Raw genomic sequence first — 20,591 nt, 5'->3', positions numbered from 1 at the left:
TAAATCACTTTACTCTATATTAATTTTTCCAAATTTATCTCATCTCATGCTTTTCTCTCTTTTTTCTCTCTCTCCCCTCTCTATCTGTATATATGCCATTACGGTCTCTGTCCCCTCCCTGTGACATCTTACCTTCTCTGTCCCCTTTGGCATCTTCTTTCCCGCTCTCTCTCCTCACCTCCAGTACGGAGGAGGGTGTTCGGAGCTCAGGCAGCTGTGGAGGAGTGGTCCTCTCTTGCACTGACAAGCTGAACAGACGCACTGTGTTGGTTCGACCCGTCAGCAAGCAAGACACTTTCAGCCACTTCTCTGGCTTTTTCCCTCCTGTAAGAATCCAGCTTTTCTCCTTTTGAGTCGACCCTGCTTAACCTCCATTAACAGTGGCTTAAAAGAGATCTGTGCGCTCCTCAGAGATGTTTCAGAAGCCAGGTAAATTTGGTTTGAAACAGTTGTAGAGCTGCTTAGAAATTTTCCACTGGTGCTAAACTGTAGTCAGGGTAACAATCACAAATGAATGAAATCAATCACATAATGCTCTGAAGGAAAATACCTCTATGGGAGGTTACATAACACTTGGTCTCTGAGGAGATTTTATTTTCTAGGAATTTTCTTACATTTTGCTACAGAACATCTCCCAAAAGAGTGCAGATTTTCTGCTTTTAGAGAATTTTCAGTTAATAAATGAACTAACAGCAGCTGCTAAGTCCACTGTCACTGGATGTTTTTGCAGACTTAACCCTGATGTCCTTTCTTTTAATCATGCAACAGTTGGAGATTGTTTTCTTTTACTTGATTGGTATTTTGTTGATTTTCACCTTGTATTTGCTTTGCAAATCACTCATAAGATTGTAGATCTGGCTTTTCTGGTAATTCACAAACCATTCAGCCTCAGATGACAGCTGCAGATATGAATTGGTTTTCTCAGAATTTCTGCATGTTGGGGGCTGATGTGGTGATCCAATCTGTTACTGTGGAAAATATGAATAGATTTGATCAAGAGTCTTTTTGAGTTAGTAGCATCAGCTCAGTTATATAAACACAGTTGGCTGATTTGTTTTTTGTATTTTTTTTTGTCTCTGGGGTAAGTGTTGACCAGGCTTTCCAAACTCCAAGTCCCAGATTTTAAATAGAGCATTGTTGATGGTAATGGTTAGCTTTTCCAAAATGGGCTGTATTGAACTTAATCTATATCTGGCTATCTTTTAAATTAGTCATTGAATAGGAGAGGTGTATCCAAGAAGTCAGGCCAAAATAACACAGAGCAGGTAGAGTTTTGTCTGAGATTGCTCTGTGTAATGATACCTCTCATCAGTGTCATTTGTCCTGTCTCACCACTGGCCAGACGGCAGCCAAGGTCCTGGAAGGCTCGCACCAGCAGCACGGCTTCCTGTCCATCACCTACACCCAGGCTGTCACCAAAAATGTCCGTCACAAACTCACCACCCGGCCTGAGCGGCCAACGCGCAGCAGTGCTACCACTGCCACTCAGCGAGTGACCACTGATCCCCTGGCAGACAGCTCACCTCAGTACCTGAGAGAAATCCTGCTGACAGCCCAGCCCTTTGATGTGGTGTTCTCCTGTCCCTTATTGGCTACTATTGCAGGGGTTTTCCAGGTAGAAGAGCGGTGCCTACCAGTGCCTATAACTGAAAACAAAACAAAACAGCTTGCATGAAAAATTATTATAGATTCATTTACAGTAATTTGGGAAACCTAATGATGTAGGTTAAAACTTAAAACCATCTACAGATTATTTGACACTGACAGAAGAAATTGCCTTTTTTTCTTATGTGAACCAGCCATTAAAACTTATGATTAAGATCTTATGAAATTATTACTTGTGTTTTTGACTTGATGTATTTTCAGGCTACAATACCAAGACGTTACAGAGAGCGTGGGAAGTCAGCAGGTCAGCCAATGAGAAGCCACACACTGACCTCTCGATGTTTGCCCCTCATCTACATCAACACCAGTGTGATCAGGGTCTTCTGCCCAGGGGCCCAAGACAAGCACACAGGTTAGAGAAGTACTTGTCGCTTTGCAAAGCGCACATGTTTTCAAATGGAAAACCTTACAACAATGGGACAGTGTTATGTCTTCGATTCTTCAAGTCTGTGGTGCCTGTATTAAAGTCCCTGTCATGGCCAACCAGACATAGCTGAGCCACCACATTAGTATGCACAGACGTTTCCTCAGAGAAATAGTTGAGGTTCTGAACAACCGACCGCAGATATTGTATATACACTCCTACAGAATATAAAATTGTCACAACCTCAAAGATGGAGGCTTGTTGTGTCTGCCAGTAGTAATGACTAATAGTGGTAAGTCTGTACTTTTAAGTGTTTTTTAGTGTGTGTGTACCACAGTATATGTGCGTGTGTCTGTGCGCACATTTGTTTAAGTGTTTGAATAATTGTACATGTGGGATAAATGTATTTACTGTTCACAGTCCATGTATAGTATCTACTTATCTGTATTCATGGTATTTGAGTTTGTGTCTGTCTGTGTGTCCCAGTAGATCCCCATTTGAAAAAAGAAGACACCGTGGTATTAAAGCTGGGTTCACTCAGCATGGCTCCTCAGGCCGACAACCCCTTGACCCGCACTGTGCTGCGAAAAGACATCTACCAGTAAGACAAACTATCTTCTCTCTACAACCTGTATTGACGCTACAGGATTAGGTGGTGAACAGATTTACTGTTCAATAGAAAAACAATGCTTAAGTCCGCCAACGGCTATGGCTTTGTTTGAGCAAAAGCCGTTGCCGTTGGCTGAAAATTGTTCTAATAATAATTTTCTATAGTAAGAATACAAAAATGTGAATGTGATAAAAACATACAGTAGTATAATCTGTCACACACAAGCACCATTTAGCAAACCAGTGACGTTTAAATACATGCACAATCATTCAACTCCTTCCCCAACATCCCTTGAACAGCATGCTTATTAAAAAAAAAAAAAAAAAAAAACCTTTGCTGTTTTTGTTTGCCAGTACTGTGTGGATCCTCAGTATCTCCACTGCATGATGTGCAAGACATTTATCACTGAGTCCACCTCACAGTCTTTATACACTTAAACTTTCAGCTTTGACACCATTCCTGTTAAATCTCATCACACTCACACAACTTTATCACATTCTGCTTTAAAAACAGGCACCACCGGTAGCATTAGACCACTGCACACAAAGTTCATCAAAGGTACCACTCAAATTAGTCTGACCTCAAGTTACACTCCATAAAACCTGCTGTGAAGCAAGTATTTTGGGTGTCTGTGTGTGTGGGTGCAGCCTGCGTCCTCATGGTGTTTGCTGTCTCATGGGGAGTTTTCAGGGTACAGTGGGTGACAGCACCACATAGTGGTTAAGATGCACCCAGACAGAGAGCAATGAGTGACACCTTGGGGGTCCGCCGGGCCCTCCAGCTGAAACACAAGACTGTTGACACAAGTCCGCCGTGCCATGTGGATCAAAGCTGCTAGGCAGGGGAAATCTGGACTTCTGAGGGAAATGGCTCTGCGCAAAACACATTTTCCCGCTATAGGCAGCTAAAAGAATCTGGATTGTGTCATAGCTGCCTCGCAACCGCAGCCCCACAGTGTCTGTGTGTGTGTGTGAGAGAGAGAGAGAGCAGTTGTGTGAATGGGCAGATATGGAGCTGGCAAACACATGTAATGGGGGAGATAAAAGTGGTGCCAAATGCTTTGTGCAGCTGCAAGTGAGATGTGAGCTGACACAAGACGTGAAGTGGAGAAAAAGAAAAGAAGGTGGACGACGTAAGGAGACGAGAGGCCACTTTAGGCGTCATTGCTGCCTTCAGTTGGTAGAAGTGTCATGTGCGTGGAGATTGCAGGGAGCAGGGAGGCAGAGGGGGTCTTGGCCTACGACATGTCTGACTAACCATCCAGGCAAGATGGAGGGGAACACCACGCTCTGTCCAACGTTGCCTAAATTTCTTCCACAGTAGCCCAGCTATCTCCCTCAAGTCTCTCATTTAGTCATTTGATGTATTGGAGCAAAGATGTTATTGATCAGTAACCATAGCTACTGTTTTGCAGGGACTTTTCCGCTGTTTTTTTTCTTTTTAATCTCCACTAGTTTCACAGTGTGCAGTGCTAAAAATGATCTTTGTTTTGCTTCAAGTTAGTACAGCTAATGGGATGTAACTACTCTATCTCCATGGAAACTGAGTCTAGATTTATATTGTTGACATGTTGGCCATGTTGTTATCATGTCAGATCATAAATGATGATCTTGTGGGCTTGGAAAATAATCTGGAGTTTTTCTCAGACTTTCACCCCAAAAACCAGTAAGACCAGCCATGCAATTTCACCCCATATTGGCCAGTAATGTTCTTCCTCTGGTAGTTAGAGGACTGGTGGCTCTGCGGCTGTGGTGCCCACATCTACTCATAGACACAGATCGCCTCGCACAACGCTCCACCCTGGCCTGAAGACACACACGCCACCGTGTAGCCCTCCACACGCACATAGGCGTGCAGTATACACAGTCAAGCACAGATGCACTCACAAACACAATAACTTGCCTACACACAGTCATGCATTCACACCCAAATGCTATGAACACAACCACATACTGGACAAATGCACACAAAAATACACATATACATACTCTGTCACAAACACTAGCAGCAGGCATGGCCATGTGTACAAACGCACCCACACACACTCACCCCCTTAACCTCTACACACAGAAGCCAAGAGTCACCACTTCCCTCTCTGCAGTGAAACCCAGGAATTATGACAAACCGCTCCCTGTGTTCATTCTTCCATTCCTAACCAGGCATTATCCTCACCACCTTCTCTGTTCACATCTGCCCTCCAATTTAGACTGATCACACTTCTGAGTCACATGATTGATATCCCTGAGATCAGGGACTTGTTGACGTACCATTACCACGCACCGTTCTGGCCTTTATCTGCACTGATTTCTACTGTGTGTAGGCTCCCCCAAGTCGTCTAGAGAAAGTCGTAGTGCGAGTCTGTAATCATGTAAAACCATTGTGTTTACAATCTATAACCAACTGTGGCTATAGGAAGAAATATGTCTATGAGTGCCGGTAGCCATTTGCTGCAATTCTGTTTAAAGCCCACCACTAATTACATCCGTTGTCATAATTGAATGACTGATCTAAGCGGCCATGTTGTTATTGTCTACTGTACATGAAATGATTGCCTCACAGTGTCTTTTACCATGATTTACTGTAATGCCACCCTGGGAGAGAAGACGAGTGAAGGCTAAAATAGCGAGCATGTGTAAACATCCTGACGGAGCATATCTTGATACTGTTCAACTCACACCGTTTCTGACACACTTCAAAGCTCCTCATCTTCCTTGGTAGCCTTCCCATGTTCAGGGTAAAGTGTGTATTTATCATTTAGAGTAGGTAGATTTCCTCAAAGACCTGTTTGACTTTACAGCTGTAGAGCCAAGGGTCATTTGGTAACAATTAACGTTGTTTGATTTGATCATGCGATGTTGAGTTTCCTCTCCCTGGAGGAGTGGGTCCCCAGCAGCGTCTTCACTAAGCAGGAGTTATGACACAGAGCTGCACACTGCCCCCTTTTCTCCCTCTCCATCTTTAGCTACAAGGCCGCTGTCAATTTACACAGCTGAAATCATTTTCCTGTCTTGAAAAAGCGGGCTTTTTCCAAGTACATGAGCGCTGGGTAGGGGAATGTCCAGCATGCATTCAGCCCTGACTTTCTTGTGGTTTGGGCCCTCAGTAAATTCTCACAGATCTTTTACTCCTATTTTCTCTCATTCTCTATGTTTTGTTCCCCTTTTTCCAGTGCAATTTTTTTTTTCTCATTTATGGAACACAATTGAAAGCGTCTCACATGTTGGGTGAATGGGGACCTCTCTTTCAAGTGCCATGTGGAGATTGGGTGTCCCTTTTTAAGGTCATAGAGGCACATGTTAAGATGTCAGGGTTAAAACAGTTTACATGTTTGCCAACATCTCGGCCTAGTAATTGACCTTTTATCAGTAAATTTTAATGACCTGACATATATTTATTGATTAGACTTTTAACAGTGAATGGTTTGAAATAGCTTGATTAGCCAGTTTCCTTTAACAGTGAGTTGTCATGTGCATGTTACTTAGCACTGTATTGTTTTTTAGCTATCCAGAAATTAAATCAAATAGTTGTTCATTTGTAATTTAAGACTTTAAGACACCTAAAAACCTATAAAATATATAAAATCTCATATATTTAATGCAACTAAAGCTTTTTTTTAGATGGCCCTATGATAAACTTTGTGCTAATTTTTGTAATGCTGTGTAAATATTTAGCAGTATGGAGGACATGCACGGATTTTAGAGCTTTATTTGCCAGTAAAGAAACGTCCATCTATGTCTGCTCTTTATTCCAGTGTTTAGTGTTAGAATAGTTTGAAAGTTTGGATTTAAGTTATTAGTAACAAGAAGAGGACTTATGACATTTTCCATTGGAAACAAGTAAAACAAATAAATACCGTGCAGAGAAGGTTTAAATGATGAAGGATTGTTGAAGCTTCTTGCCTGTGTACTTGTCCCTCCCTGTGTGCCTGCCTGCGTCCATGTGTCTGCACATGTTTCTGTGTGTGTGTGTGTGTGTGTGTGTGTGTGTGTGTGTGTGTGTGTTTGTGTCTTAAAATATCCTGCACATTTCCCGACATCCCCACACCTAGATGACACAGCGCTAGATTCCATCACATACTCGGTTACCTCATGGTCTGTCCGAGGGAGACTCAGGGAGCATCCCGCTGCCACAAAATATGGTTTTTGTTTTTTTGTTTTGATCAGTGCACATGCTCGCGTCTCTACGGTAACGGCTGCTGTGTCAGTGGTGATGCAGAGCCAAGTCAACATGATGTGTCTGTATCAATGGACTCTGTCTCACTCCCTCCTCCTCCTTCTTTTTCTCGTACACTTTCCAAAGCATGTCTGTTCGTAGTGTAGCATTTTTGGCTCATCCCTATTTTATTTTGTCATCTCACGTTTGTTTCTTCTTTTTATCCTTATTTTCTGCACATATTTTGTTCTTTCTTTCTTTCTTTCTTTCTTTCTTTCTTTCTTTCTTTCTTTCTTTCTTTCTTTCTTTCTTTCTTTCTTTCTTCTCTCTTCTTTCTTTCTTTCCCTCTCCCTAACTTTCTTTTCTAATGTTTACTGTAACTCTCTCTCTCCCTCTTTGTGTTGTTTCCTCTCATGCCCCCTTTTACCCTTCTCTATAACATCATCATTTTCCTCTTCTCCTTTTATCCTGCTCGTTCTTTCCTTTTAGCTATACTATATTTATTTATCTGTTATAATGTCAAGTATCAGTGCTTCAATCCTCGACTTTCCTTCTTTCTCACCTTCTGTTGTCCTTTTTAACACCACGTGGCTCTTTTTCTATTTTTTTCTCTCTTTGTCTCCATGTGTATTTGTTATTTCCTTCCTGTCTTGCTTTTCCTCTCCTTCGCTCCAGTGTCGGTTAGACTGGTCCCAGTCCCAGCACGCTGTGGTCAGTAAGCAAGCCCCTTATTGCTGTTGAATGGCTGCCTGGTTAAGCCCACATATATGTCCTAATAAGTGGTTGTGATGGGGATCTCCCCTCCACAGATAAACACAGCCTGTCGAAGCCAGGTCACTGCCTGTTACTAATAAAACTCCCTGGCAGTACGTTATATGCACCCTTCTCCCCCAGTAACATCCTTGCCATGGCGTGTATGTGTGGATATAGTGATACAAGACGAGAAAGGTGGGAGAGAGGCGTGCAACCCTTTTCCTGCTATGTGTCAGTGTGTGATTTACGTGGTGAGAAACTTTTGCGAGAGCAGCTACATTTCTTTTTGTCTTATAATTGGATCCATTTCTAATGTTCATTGGCAGAATTAAAAATTGGTTTGGCTGCTGCCCCCTACAGCAAAGCCTTCCTGACAAGCTGCTGTACTCTCGGCATCCTGTTCAACCAAGTTAGCTTGAAGTTACCAGTGAGTTGTGTTAAACTGTAGTTAACATGGTGTTTGTGGGAAGTCTCATTACTCTGTACTCAGCGATGCAGGTTTCAAAAACACCTTTCATAACATAGAATCAGGAATCACTTCACCATAGTGAGCATACAGATAGATGAATGTGAAGAATTCTAAAGAACTAAGCTTGTTTAGAACTTAGTTTAGAACATTGTTTAGAACACTCAGCTCTACTGAATGTATTCTATATATTATATCAGTCCATCAGATCTGTCCTCTCCTCACTGTTTGTTCATTCAGGAGCAGCAGTGCTAGTATTTCTACTTTTTATTTGTTTGAGGCAGTAGGAGCGAGGACAAGGTGTGGATTAAAGCTTCTTATAGGCCCAGAGCACATCAGCTCTGTTCAGAGGTGCAGGCCTGTCACAGCATCAGCAGTCACCTCCGTAAATTCACCACCGGTCACTGGGGTTCACACACTGCTGCTGCTGCTGCTGCTGCTGCTGCTGCTGCTGCTGCTGCTGCTGCTGCTGCTGCTGCTGCTGCTGCTGCTGTTGCTGTGCTAGTCATAGGATTAGGAGATCCTGTGAGTTTTATGTATTCTAATCTCTTGTCCTCACATTGGGGCAAAACGCTGAATGATCCTCTCAAACATTTGACAGCTGAGGCTCTCTTACTTTCTTTTCTTTTCATATGCAATACCATTCTTTTTTTTGGGCTCTCAGCTGGTCTCGCTCTTTCTTGTCTTCCTCCTCATCTTTCTTTTCCTCATAAAACCCAAAGTTCCCAGCAAATGATTCATTAGATGCTTCAGTGCACACTTGCTTCATCACTCACTTTAGTCGGCTGCCAAGTGCCCCATTTCCCCGTTTGTTTACACCAGCAAAAAGTGCGCCGGCTTTGCTCCGTTGCCGCAGCAGAGGGGAAGAGCTGCTTGGGCCACACACAGTGACACCCAGGACCTACACTTATATACACTGATTTAGGAGTTGCTTTAAAAACTCCCCTGGCTGCTGAGCAGGTTTAATGATAAACTCCTTTCAATATCTTTATTACCAGAGCAAAAGAACTCATAAGTGTGGTATGTCCGAGCTGCCACTGCAGAATAGCCTAAACGAGGCATGCGTTAAGCAGAGTGAACGTTTTCAATGCACCAAAATGACATTTTGTTCTAGTTGCGTTAAAAGGAGTTATGTTTTAAAACTTCTCAGTTACTCCCTGCTGCTGCTATACGGTGCTTTGAGTATGCAGAGTAGCATTTTGGAACAGTAAACGTGGTGTCAGTGGGGATTACCCAGCCAGACATGAGCCATTTGAATCAAAGTTCTCTTTATCTATTTTGGTCTTTCCTTTCAGGCTTTAAAAATACAACCAGGGGATCTTCATTCTCCAGTCTACACTCTTGCTATTCTAAATTTTGTCTTTTTGTGAAAATATGCCAGTGTGTCATTAACACAGAACTGTGGGCAAAACCAAACCGACTTAGTAAATCTCTTTAATTGCGTCGATCCTTTTTTGGCTAACTAGCTGTTCTGATCTTTTCGTTGGTTCATATGTGTTTATTGATGTCATTACTGCCTCTTTTATGACTGTGACTTAAATATATATTATTACAGCAATCACTTTTGATACTGCATGACTGAGTGAGAGTAGTTGCACTGCGTTAAAGGCAAATGTTCAGTTATCATAATCTAATTAAGCAGTCATTATAAGCTTTTAGGGGGAAAGAGGAAATGGTGCTGAGCCATCAGAGATTGCTGAACCTGAGCCAGCCAACAGAGGAGCCCTATAGCAGACCCACCCAGCCGTCAAACAGAGGTAAAGTGACAAAGATTTCATCAACAAGAATGGCTCCTGAGGCCCAGCTTCATTGCTGTTGTGCTCTGTTTGGGCCTTTGAGGCTGAAGAAAGAGATGTCCCATTGAGATGATTAGAGCTGGACCTTTCTTGGTCAACTGTAAATCATTTAGCTCCATTTGTTTCTCTCCCTTTCTCCTAACCCTCTCTTCTCCTCCCTCATTTGAGATGTACACCCGTGTTCTCCCTCTCTACAGAGAAAGATGATAAAATAAGCAAGGATTGGAGGGTCAGCCAGAATAAACATTGTTTTTTGTCATTCCAGCAAATGAAACACCTGGTGCTAGTAAACGCAGCGCACATATTTCACATTGCCTTGACACTCAGGATTAATGCAACATCAAATTGTTTTAAAAATGGGGACAGCCGCTACCCGGAGTAAATCATACGCCCCCTTTTATTAAAGTTTGCCCAAGAATTTATGTTTTGAATCAGACAGGATAGCCTGCTTAGAGCTGACAGATGAGACTTTGGAGGTTGGAGGTTCGGAAGGGCTCATGTTGAAACAGCCCTCAGACAACGTGTCATAATGTGAACAGGAAGTTTAGACTCAGCCACTGAATACTGCTGTGGCTTTGAGGTGGACTATTCCCCCCTCACCGTTTTCTCCTTTTGATAAAGTGATATTTTACGTTCTTTTCTGTGAGAACCATTGTGATTGATAGATTCTTCTGTCCCCCAGATGATACAGCAAACGTATCATATGACGTGCAAGCTGATTTTCTGGAAGGGGAGAAAATGCCGCTTGCCTCTGCAGCCTTAAGACAGAGGGGAAGACAGTTTGTGTTTGTGCAGCTAATGTTACAAGAGCAGAACAGAGGAACCAAGATGAATGTTTGTGGATTTGATCTTTAATCTGTGAACCAAAGAACCTGACCGCTGTGTTCAATCAAGCCAACCACTCGGTATGAGGCTATGAGTCTTCTTTAAGGCGTAGTCCATGCTGTCCACCAACCGTCCCTCTTTCTGTCCAGCTACAGGCCCCCTCGCAGGTTAATACAAGAAGAATTCACATGAATGCTGCATAAAATCAATGATTTATAGCTGCAACTATTTACCAGTGTATCATAGTGCATCTTCATCATCTCATTTTCTGTGCAGCCAGGTGAGCCAGACTCTGCTGTGGCTGCAGCCTGAGCCTCAGTCAGCTTGAATTGGACTCACCTGAAAAGGACCATTTATTCCAGCTTGATTCACTCAGATTTGCTGGTTTAATTGAAGGACTGACCCATGGTCATGGACATAGGTTAAACCACTTGGGGGGTGATGGGGGGGCAGGAGTGAATGTGATCGCTGAAGGAGAAAATAGTTTGAACTCTGAGAACACTGTTTGATGTTCAGTATGGGATCTGGAGTGCTGCCTGATTTCATGCTGTTTCCACTTGGTGTTTTGTAACAGGTTCAGTTTTGGCTGATCATTTACAGTAGGAGGTCACCACAGTGCTCAGAGCAATGGATACTCTGTACTGTATACCTCTATTATACTGGAGTTGGGCTGATATACACTACTGGGAAGGCAACCAAGATCTTGAGATACCCCTACCGGAGGTCGCACAAAGCGCAGCAATGTTTTTTATTCTCTAAGCTCTCCCACATATGAAATGGATTCTTGTGAACAAATATTTTCCACAAAAAAGGTTAAATTGACAGACGTTGCGGAACACCACATAAATAAAAGGAGTGAGAAATAAAGCCAGGCTGAAATGGAGCTCTGGTTGATCACAAATTTGGTGAGGCAGTGGCTACTTCTGTATGTTTGGGGAGAAAAAAAGAGAATATGAATATTTTGATGCATTGAGGAAGTACAGCTCTACAAGAACACAGGGCTCCAGACCAGCTTTTCCACTGGTAGCAGGTTCCAGGGTGTTACAAAACATAGGCTGACATTATTCACTGAAGGTAGCTTGCACAGTCCAGGCTGTGGCAGAGTATTTTATTTTGGCTGAACTGTGCTGGGGGTAATCCATACAGTGGAAATGCTCAAATCAATATCAGTATTTCAGTGTGAATACATGCACAATAGAGTAGCTCCCCCTCCCAACAGCTCCAAACACCTCACGATAAGCCTCTGTGGTTTAGATGAAAATTACATTGAAGCAGCAGATGTGGACAGTCACCGCTGCTACACATTGTACATTATGTATCACACTGCTCTCTCTCACACACACATAGACAGAGGGGAGACAGAGAGAAACAGAGCTAGCACAACAGGTGGATGTGAGGGAAAATAAAGCAGATACAGTGGAGCAGGCAATGAGACACATGTGACATTATGACAAGCGTGGGCCAAGGCAAACTTGACAGACAGAACACCCAAAAAACACAAACACTAAATGAATTGTCCTAAGGCACCACGTTTGTCCCAAACCACAACAATTTACAAGTCAAAACACATCAGCAGCAGATCAGATATGCTAGTCAGACTACCAAGACCACAGTGAGGGAGAGCAGGAAACAGTAGCTGAGGCCACACAATACATGACAAAGTCAGCAGTTTCCAAATCGACCCTGTTGTTAAAAATATGTAATATAACTCACCATGGACATTTTCAAAAGACGTAATCTGTTGGTTGTTGTTTGAAAGGTGTAGCCAACACCTCCCAGGAACTCTTCAGTCTGAGGACGTTTGAAAACAAGTCCATCCATAATACAATTTTCCAACTTTCTTAATTCAGGTTTACTAATGTTAGACTGGAATAAAACAAGTGTTCAGTGTGGGAGAAATTGTAACAGACCACTTACTGAAAGTTTTCCGTCAGTTTTAATGCTTTTTATTAGTTTATTGTATCATTATGAGGTAAAGGTTGATTGCACAATGTAATAGCTTTGGACAAAGGACACCGTCAGTGTTTTGATTGGTTACCTACAAGCCTCACTTTTACTAAGATGTTTTGTCTGCCAACAGCAACATTCTCAGGAAAATGAAGGCTGAGACTGTTTCTATCAGCTATCATGTGTCCATTATAGATTAAATGAATGAAACCCTCATTGATAATGACATCGAGGCAGTTACAAAAACAAGGAAAAGGACAAAAAAAACAATACACTGAGAAAGAGGTATACTAACAGAAACATTATTTTAAAAAAATCCACCAAAACTTTCCAAAAATAATTTGAAAGATAAATTAAAATCATTAAAATCTAAAATAAAATGCAGTTATGATCAAAGATCAAATTTCTGAAATGGCCAAAAGGTTTAAGTGTATTTATTTTAAGGAGGTGCTGTGTTTGACTCAAAGAGTCAGGTGCACTAAAATTTAAAGCAGTTTTTCCGAGTTCAGACCGAACTCATGGAACATGGAGCAAAAGCCAGTCAGTAGAGCATGACTGATAACCCCATCTGAGTGACGAAGCAGTTCTGAAAGCTAAAATGGTGAATTTCCAGTGAGGGCATTTAGCCCTTAAGAGGAGTTTGAGACTGCTAGATATACACAATCAGCAACATAATACAGCACTGCGTAATCTGCATACAGATGGACGTGACAGTTGCCAAATATGAATAATGTTGGACCTAAAACTGAACCCTATGGAACTCCTTTTGTTACTAATAAGAACTCAGAATGGTGGCTTCCATGTTTAACAGATTTTTGTATCGCTGATAGGTCATTCCTGAACCAATTACATGCATTGATATCCAATCCGATATTATTCAGCCTCTATAAGAGTGGATAATAGTCTATGGTATCAGATGCTTTGGATAGTTCAACAAAAAGTGTTGAACGGTGCTTTTTATTACCCAAAGCTGATACAGCATCGGCCCAGGCCTGTGATTTCTGAGCTCTTCTGGAGCAGCTGGTTTCTGGAACAATGTGGCCTTGATGGATCCATTTTCTGACTAGCCTGCCTTTTTCAATGGGATTCGGAGAAGTGACTTCGGGCGATGGCTATGACGCCACACGGCTGTCTCATACATTGCTCTCAAAAGATGTTGCTTGAAAGCATCTTCAGTCAGTGGAAGTGGATGCCAAACTGTACCTCAGCTCATCAAGGCTAGTGCATGGACTTCCGCTCTCTTTTCTGTCTTGTCCATACCCTCTAATTCCACTTATCCATCATTGGAGGGCTTCTGACCACAGCCCTACACTTTGTGTTTAGCCGTTAGTGTCTTGTGCTGTATATGAGTAGGGAGCTGTATACAGCGTCTTGTGTGCTGTGTTGTGGTGTCTGCTGACTTCTGTGTACAGCCTGTGGTTCATTCCATAAATATCTGTGGCCTCTGTGATGTTATTCTCAGGCCCTCTGCTCTGTGAGAAGATTGCACCACAACACTTGTATTCCTCGGCCTGCAGTTAGAGGTTTAGGGGGATTAGGAGGGAGAAAACCCCAGGCTGGGCCCTGCTATACATTTTTATGGCCATTTTAATGCATATGATTCCAATGTAGTGTGTGGAGAAAGTGGAGAAGGGGGAGAGAAGGGGGTATTAGGACTCACCACAGGGGAATCAAACAAGTAAACCACATCTTATTTTCCCTCTGTTTTTTGGCACAAAGGAGGAGGGGCTGTTTGGATTGTGATGTTGGTCCGCTTGTCTTTGGGTCCATTGGTCCAACACTTTTGTCCAGCCTGAAATATTTTAATAATTTTTGGACTGATATCCATGCAATGTGGCAGGGACATCTTTCATACTGAGAGGATATTTTCTAGATTTTGAGAATGCTTTGATTTTTTTCCTGTGGTGGCAACAAAGACAGTCCAGTTTGTCCAACATAAGACAAGATATTGTAAAAATGTATTGGGATATGGATTTCTGGGAAATTTGCTGTAGTATGAATCGTAATGATCATCATGACCTCACATTGTTAACATTTGCTGAACAAAGACATCTTCCAAAATGATGAACCCTTTAAATTCACACGTTCATTTGTATCAAAGGTAAAAACTCTAAACTGGACTGAGTGGGTGGGTGACCATGAACACGTTAATGCTTTAATGCTCCTAAGAGGGAAGCTCCAGTACATTGTGACTCATTAGATCTGGCACCACCTGCAGGGTGAAAAATAATGGCCATTCACATTTTCATTCTCAGCAGAAGATAAACCCTTTTATATTTTGACAACAACTGGGCTCTCCCACCATCCAGGTGTGGTTCTCACACGTAACCGGAGCAAATGACCTCATTAACCCTGAATGTGCGAGCTGCAGTTTCCCCTTCATGTATTTGTCCTTTTCAGTGCAAAGCCAAAACACCCATAGTATTGCTTCCCATCAACTGCCCTTTCTTTTTTTCCTTTTTTCCCTTTCTCTTGTTTTTTGTTAACATCTGTTGCCGTTGAAAGCGGTGTGGAGTTCTGCATTCCTTGTTTGGTGGTACTCAAGGTGACAGACCTTAGTTCAGAGCTTCCCGGAAAGCGCTCTTGTGTTTTGGCATACTGCTGTCAGTCAGAACGGGATGCGTGCTGACAGAGGCGAGAGGGATCACCCCTCAGCTGTCCAGCACTCGTAAAAGGGCCTGATCCAGGGGTTGACCGCCTGGCCACAGGGCTCCATGCTCAATGATTGTGCCTGCATGTGTGTGTGAGTGTAAATGGTTCATCCTGAAGCAGGATATAAAGGTTCTAAGAATACACCCGTACCACCAGCCGAGGAAGCTCTGTGCACAACTGCAGCATGTGATACACACATTCTACTGGTGTTACCCTGTCAGAGTCTGATGTGTGCGTGTGTGTGTGAAATTATGAGTCCATGTGTGTAGTAAAACCCCCAGCCTTGTGCATTATTGTGTTTTAGTTCCTTTTCTCCCTGCTTATGACATGTTGATGTTCTGGCATCCTGTGTGGTTGGTTTGAAGCTGTCATTGTACTGACAGGGAGACTCTGACTGGCCAGTCACACAGCAGAGGCGGATGCCAGGTGGACTGTCAGGGGAATTCAGGAATACGGTATTGATAGTCAGTGTGTCTCCACTTTGTCTAGTTTCTTTTCTTCGGATTTACATGGAAATAGCTGAACTGGAGCCATGTGTCGATATGCACAACAAGGTCTGAGATGATGAATTTGGAGGGAGGGTTTTTGGCAACTTGTCTTTATTTCTCAGTGCACAAAGGCTTTGTGTTGTTACAATGCCGTGCTCTTACAGTCGTCAGCAGTTTAGTTTGTTGGAAAATTGTACAGGATAGTTACAAGGTCCTAAATATGGTAGTGTGTTATTGTTTTGCGATATTTTCTTTCAGTAGGAAGGGAAACCTAGATTTTGAGTTTCTGCAAATGCAGAGCTTTGTAAACAGGCATGTGCCCATGTACATCTGTGTGTGTGTGTGTGGTCAGTAGTCTCCTGCCAAGTGGCAGTTATCAATAGGTTACACAGTAGAACATCAGACCAGAGCAGAGTCAATTGAAGGATCAAGTAGAAGTATGAAAGAGAAAAAGAAGCCGACCTCAAGAAAAAAGGAATGTGCAGATGCTTTCAAATGTCCATGTGTGAAGCCACAAGCTCTTCTGTGGCTCCGGGAAGCCAATGTGAAACCAGTGGCGTAATTGCCTAATGCTTGTGTAATAAGAGGCACATTACAACCCCAGGAGGCCCAACCAGACTTGAAAGAGCCACAGGCTGGCACTAAAGTGGGCTCAGAACTGTCTTCCTCCTCCTGGTCTTTACTAGTTTTTACTCCCACTCAATACCATAGAGCTTATTTCATGAACAATATATTATCCACTGTAATGTGTGCTTGATTAGTCCATCTGCAGCCATATGTTCAGTCTTATTCTGCCACTTTGATACCATCTTGCTTAACTCACAAATATTCCTCTTAAATAAACAAATACAATAAGTGGTAATTGAATATCCTTTGTTATGGTTTGTGGTCTTGAGGCACGCACTTCTTAGCAGTCGTTACCAATGCATCTATAACTGCATGACTTTACAGAGAGTTGAAGTACCACACTGATCCCAGGCTGCATTTTTACAAACATTTCTGTGCAATTAACTCAAAACTAAATGTAGACTACACTTAAAGAGGTCATTGAGTTGTTCTGAAAATGCTACTACAGGTATTGTGTTTTGTAGACTGTCCAAATCAGACCTGATAACTTAGTCTCCCAGGGTTGGCATAGAGAAAGTGACAGTGCACACAGTGCATGATCAAGATCAGCAGGCTGGCAGGTACAGTATGTGCAGTGTGAGGCTGAAGCTTTGAAACAGAGTGCTGTTTGTGTGTGCGCGTGTGTGTGTGTGTGTGTGTGTGTGTGTGTGTGTGTGTGTGTGTGTGTGTGTGTGTGTGTGTGTGTGTGTGTGTTTCTGAATGTCAGTCATGTTACTTCAGCTGCAGGTTTGAGAGAACCACAGAGGGAAATGTGAAGCCACCGGGTAGACAACTCTACTGCGGTGGTCCCCTTTCTTCTCTCCATAACTTACCCCACACACACACACACACACACACACACACACACACACACACACACACACACACACAAAGAGCCCTCCAATCAGCACCCCACCCCTGTCACTTTATCATTGCACGCATGCACAGCTATAGTTACACACATGTAACCGGGGCAAAAATTATTAACTTGTGCAAATGTGCTTTGCTCCATATACTTATGCTGAACTGAAATGTCCAACTGCTGGCAAGACTTCCCTCCATTCCTCAGTAATGACGAGTAGCCAGTGTTTAAAGCATCAATGTCCCCCCCTCCCCTTGATATTTTTCCAACTCCTCTTCTAACAACTGAGAAGGCATTTGAAGCGCTTTGAAAGGAGTTTTTTTCTGAAGGCCTCACATTATGTGTAGCCTGGTAATGGACTGATATTATTAGCATTTTAAAGCCGCAGAAGAGTTTTTTTAAGGAGCAGAAAGCTGGTTTGAAGGCGGAGGGAGAGATCCAGCTGAGAGACACATGTTGGACAGGCAGCACAGGGAGACGAGGCACACACACATCACAACCTGACATGTCACACCCTTCACAGAGAAGCATATCAGTCTCCCCTCTCACACACACACACACACACACACACACACACACACACACACACACACACACACACACACACACACACACACACACACACACACACACACACACACAAACACTTTGCAAACAGTACACTTACACTTATGCACATCACACACATTTTCAACCGCACACAAACCTCATGGTGCTGTCTCTCGTTTCTGTGTGAGTTATACACAGTAGGGTTACTTATCTTGTCTGTCCGTGATTTAACCTAATTTATGTTGTCCTCATTTCACTTGTCAATGCAGAGCATTCTCTCCAAGTGACATGCAGCCAAATAAGAGCTTAGGGAGCTGATGTACAGACTTTCAGATTGTCCATATGACAGTACAGTACTGGAATCCTTCCTGTTGATATCTTGAATATACAGTAGAAATACTGATGGAAGTGAGCTGGTATTTGCAACCTGTTAGCTTGGAGAGCAGATTAAATGTGTTTCCCGCGCTCTTGTAGTATTTTCTGCTCTGTATTTTTGCCATGAATTCATTCTCTTTCTTCCCTTAATTAATTATTCCTCCTCTCCATCCAACCCTAACAGACCTCGTTCAACTTCATGCCTGCTTTGTATTGCTCCCCTCTCTGTAAATGATTGACTATTCATGTATCCTACAGTCCTCCCATTCCCCTCCACCCAGCCCATCCGTGCCAAATCATTTCACAGGATGTTGTAGAGATTTTCCTCTACCTTCTCCTTAATCTCTCCTTTCTCTGTTCTCCCTCCCTTGTTCTACAGACTTTCCTCTGTTCTCCTCCCTTCCCTTGTTTCTCCCCGAGTCTCTAACCCCCCCATCTCCCTCTTCTGTGCAGGATGTTGTTGAACATTTTCTACATGTGCCCTCTTCTGTTCTTCACCTCCCACTTTATTCGGTCTCCTCGTTGCTCCCTCCTGTCAGCTTCTCTCCGGTCAGCTCACAGGATGCTGTAGAGCATTTCCTGCCACCAGCGCTACAGGAAAGAGGCAGAGCACAGCCCTGTTTGATGTGCCATCTCCTCTAATTCTTTACACCTGGACTGTTCTCTGGACAGATTTTCTGCTCAACAGAAGCACTACTCATTCCCTTCTTCCTTCCTTCCTTCCTTCCTTCCTTCCTTCCTTCCTTCCTTCCTTCCTTCCTTCCGTCCTTCCTTCCTTCTACAGCATCTCCCACTCAATTTCTCAATCTCTCCCTCAAGCCTCTTGCTTCACAACATTCTCTTTTTTCCAGTGTGCTTTTAAGACCTCTATAGGGGGCAGAAACTCTATTCCACAGAGGCACAGGGGGCTGACATGTTGGCATCATGTCTTTCTCATCTCTCAGTTCTTTCTAATAAAAACAAGGCTCAGTCTGGTCTCCCGCTCAACGCAGACACTGCTGAAACTCTGTTTTGCATGTTTTTGATTTTGAACTCCCCTCCTGCTACTTCTTTTATTATTTTGTCCCTTTTTTCGATCCGTTTCTTTCTCTTTGTTTTTTCCCACTAAAGGTTCCCAGTGCCTGCAGCTGTTTGGATGTCGGCATGGTGGTCAGAAGTTTTGGCATTGTGTTGTTTGAATGCCATATTTTCACAGCACTGCCTGTTTAGAGTTGTGGTTTGTCAGGAGCCTGGCCTGCAGGGGCCACTTCCTCCCCACTGTTCTGGAGTCACTGTACCAAAACACTGACTGGCAAGAGAGGAGAGGGGAGAGAAAAGAATAAGATGTTAGGACGGGGAGGGGAGGGTGAAGGAGGATAGTAAAAGAAGGGTGGAAAATGATCGTGGAGGGAATTTTGTAAAGCGAGAGAGAGAGAAAGAGGAAGGAGTGGAGGTACTGCAGCAGGAAACAGTGCTCTTTTCATTTCTCTATCATTATCTCTCACTGAGTTTTATGCACTGTTCCTTAATTACTACAGTTCCATCTCTCTGCTCATTTTGTCTTCCACAGCAGTTTCCTCCTCTCTGTCACTTTCCATGACTTTCATCTCCCTCAGCTTCTCTCTCCTCTTATGGTTCTCACATTCTGCTTGGTTTTTCCTCCTTATTGGAACAAGATGCATTGCCAGCAAACACAGAAACAACCAGGCTCAGGCTGATTCTTAGAGAACGCTGTCATTGCACATGTTCAGTATGACAGGCTCCAGATGATGCTGATTGAACGCAGCCTTTATTCCAACTCTCACCTCCTGTAGGTCTCTGAGATGAAGCTATTTCAGCAATCTGTTGAGGGCGTTTCAATTAATCCAAATATCTTCTCACATGACATTACTGTGTATTACCTATAATGTGTTTGGCTAAGTTTTTTCTCCGTAACCCATTGAAGTTGGACCATTTCACTTGCAAATGAAGCAGTGAGATCGATGTGATGACATGCAAACTTGATGATATCGCTTGATGCAGCAGAAATCAGCCAGAGAACACAGCAGACACAGCTGGATTGTGATTTGTGTTGAAATGTTCAATGATATTTTATAAGTGGAGGAATTAGAAGACTCACTGGGGGTTACGTCATCCCTGCCGTAGTTGTGGGTTATTGTTTTTGTAAGAAATCAATTTGCATGAGGTTGGCAGCCCCATATCAATCAAATATCAATGAACAGTTACTGTCCTGGAGAAAGCGACCCAGAGAGACCTTTTGACACATCACAGTTGGAAAAGGTGTAATTAAGTAATAATGGTTCCCTGTTGCTTGACACTTGAACAATAATAGTAACACTTAAATGTCTGCTATGGAAATAACTTATAGACTTTTAAGCTTGTGTCACTCCATCAAGCATTTTCTTCTTCATTCACCCTCAGAGCTAAGTTAACTCCCCAACTTTACTTCAACTGCATTAGTGCTTCTTGCACGTGTTCTTTCTGTTCCATTTTAAAAGTAGT

The 20,591-nt window shown here is 42.9% G+C and overlaps 1 protein-coding gene across 2 annotated transcripts in view; it reads left to right on the top strand.

The window, feature by feature from the left end:
- Window positions 1-20,591, top strand: part of LOC139333438 (intermembrane lipid transfer protein VPS13B-like) — a 319,141-nt gene that overhangs the window by 182,710 nt on the left and 115,840 nt on the right. Inside the window, exons 28-31 of one of the 2 annotated variants that reach the window (XM_070965843.1) lie at window positions 185-326; window positions 1,343-1,615; window positions 1,867-2,017; window positions 2,519-2,630. In XM_070965843.1, the coding sequence (XP_070821944.1) occupies window positions 185-326; window positions 1,343-1,615; window positions 1,867-2,017; window positions 2,519-2,630 (678 nt within the window). Of the gene's footprint in view, window positions 1-184; window positions 327-1,342; window positions 1,616-1,866; window positions 2,018-2,518; window positions 2,631-20,591 lie in introns of those variants that run through there. The other variant, XM_070965844.1, reaches the window with a different exon arrangement.

The sequence above is a fragment of the Chaetodon trifascialis genome, chromosome 7 (genome assembly GCF_039877785.1).
Source record: "Chaetodon trifascialis isolate fChaTrf1 chromosome 7, fChaTrf1.hap1, whole genome shotgun sequence".
NCBI classification, from domain to species: domain Eukaryota; kingdom Metazoa; phylum Chordata; class Actinopteri; order Chaetodontiformes; family Chaetodontidae; genus Chaetodon; species Chaetodon trifascialis.
This window is presented reverse-complemented; position numbering and strand designations above follow the sequence as displayed.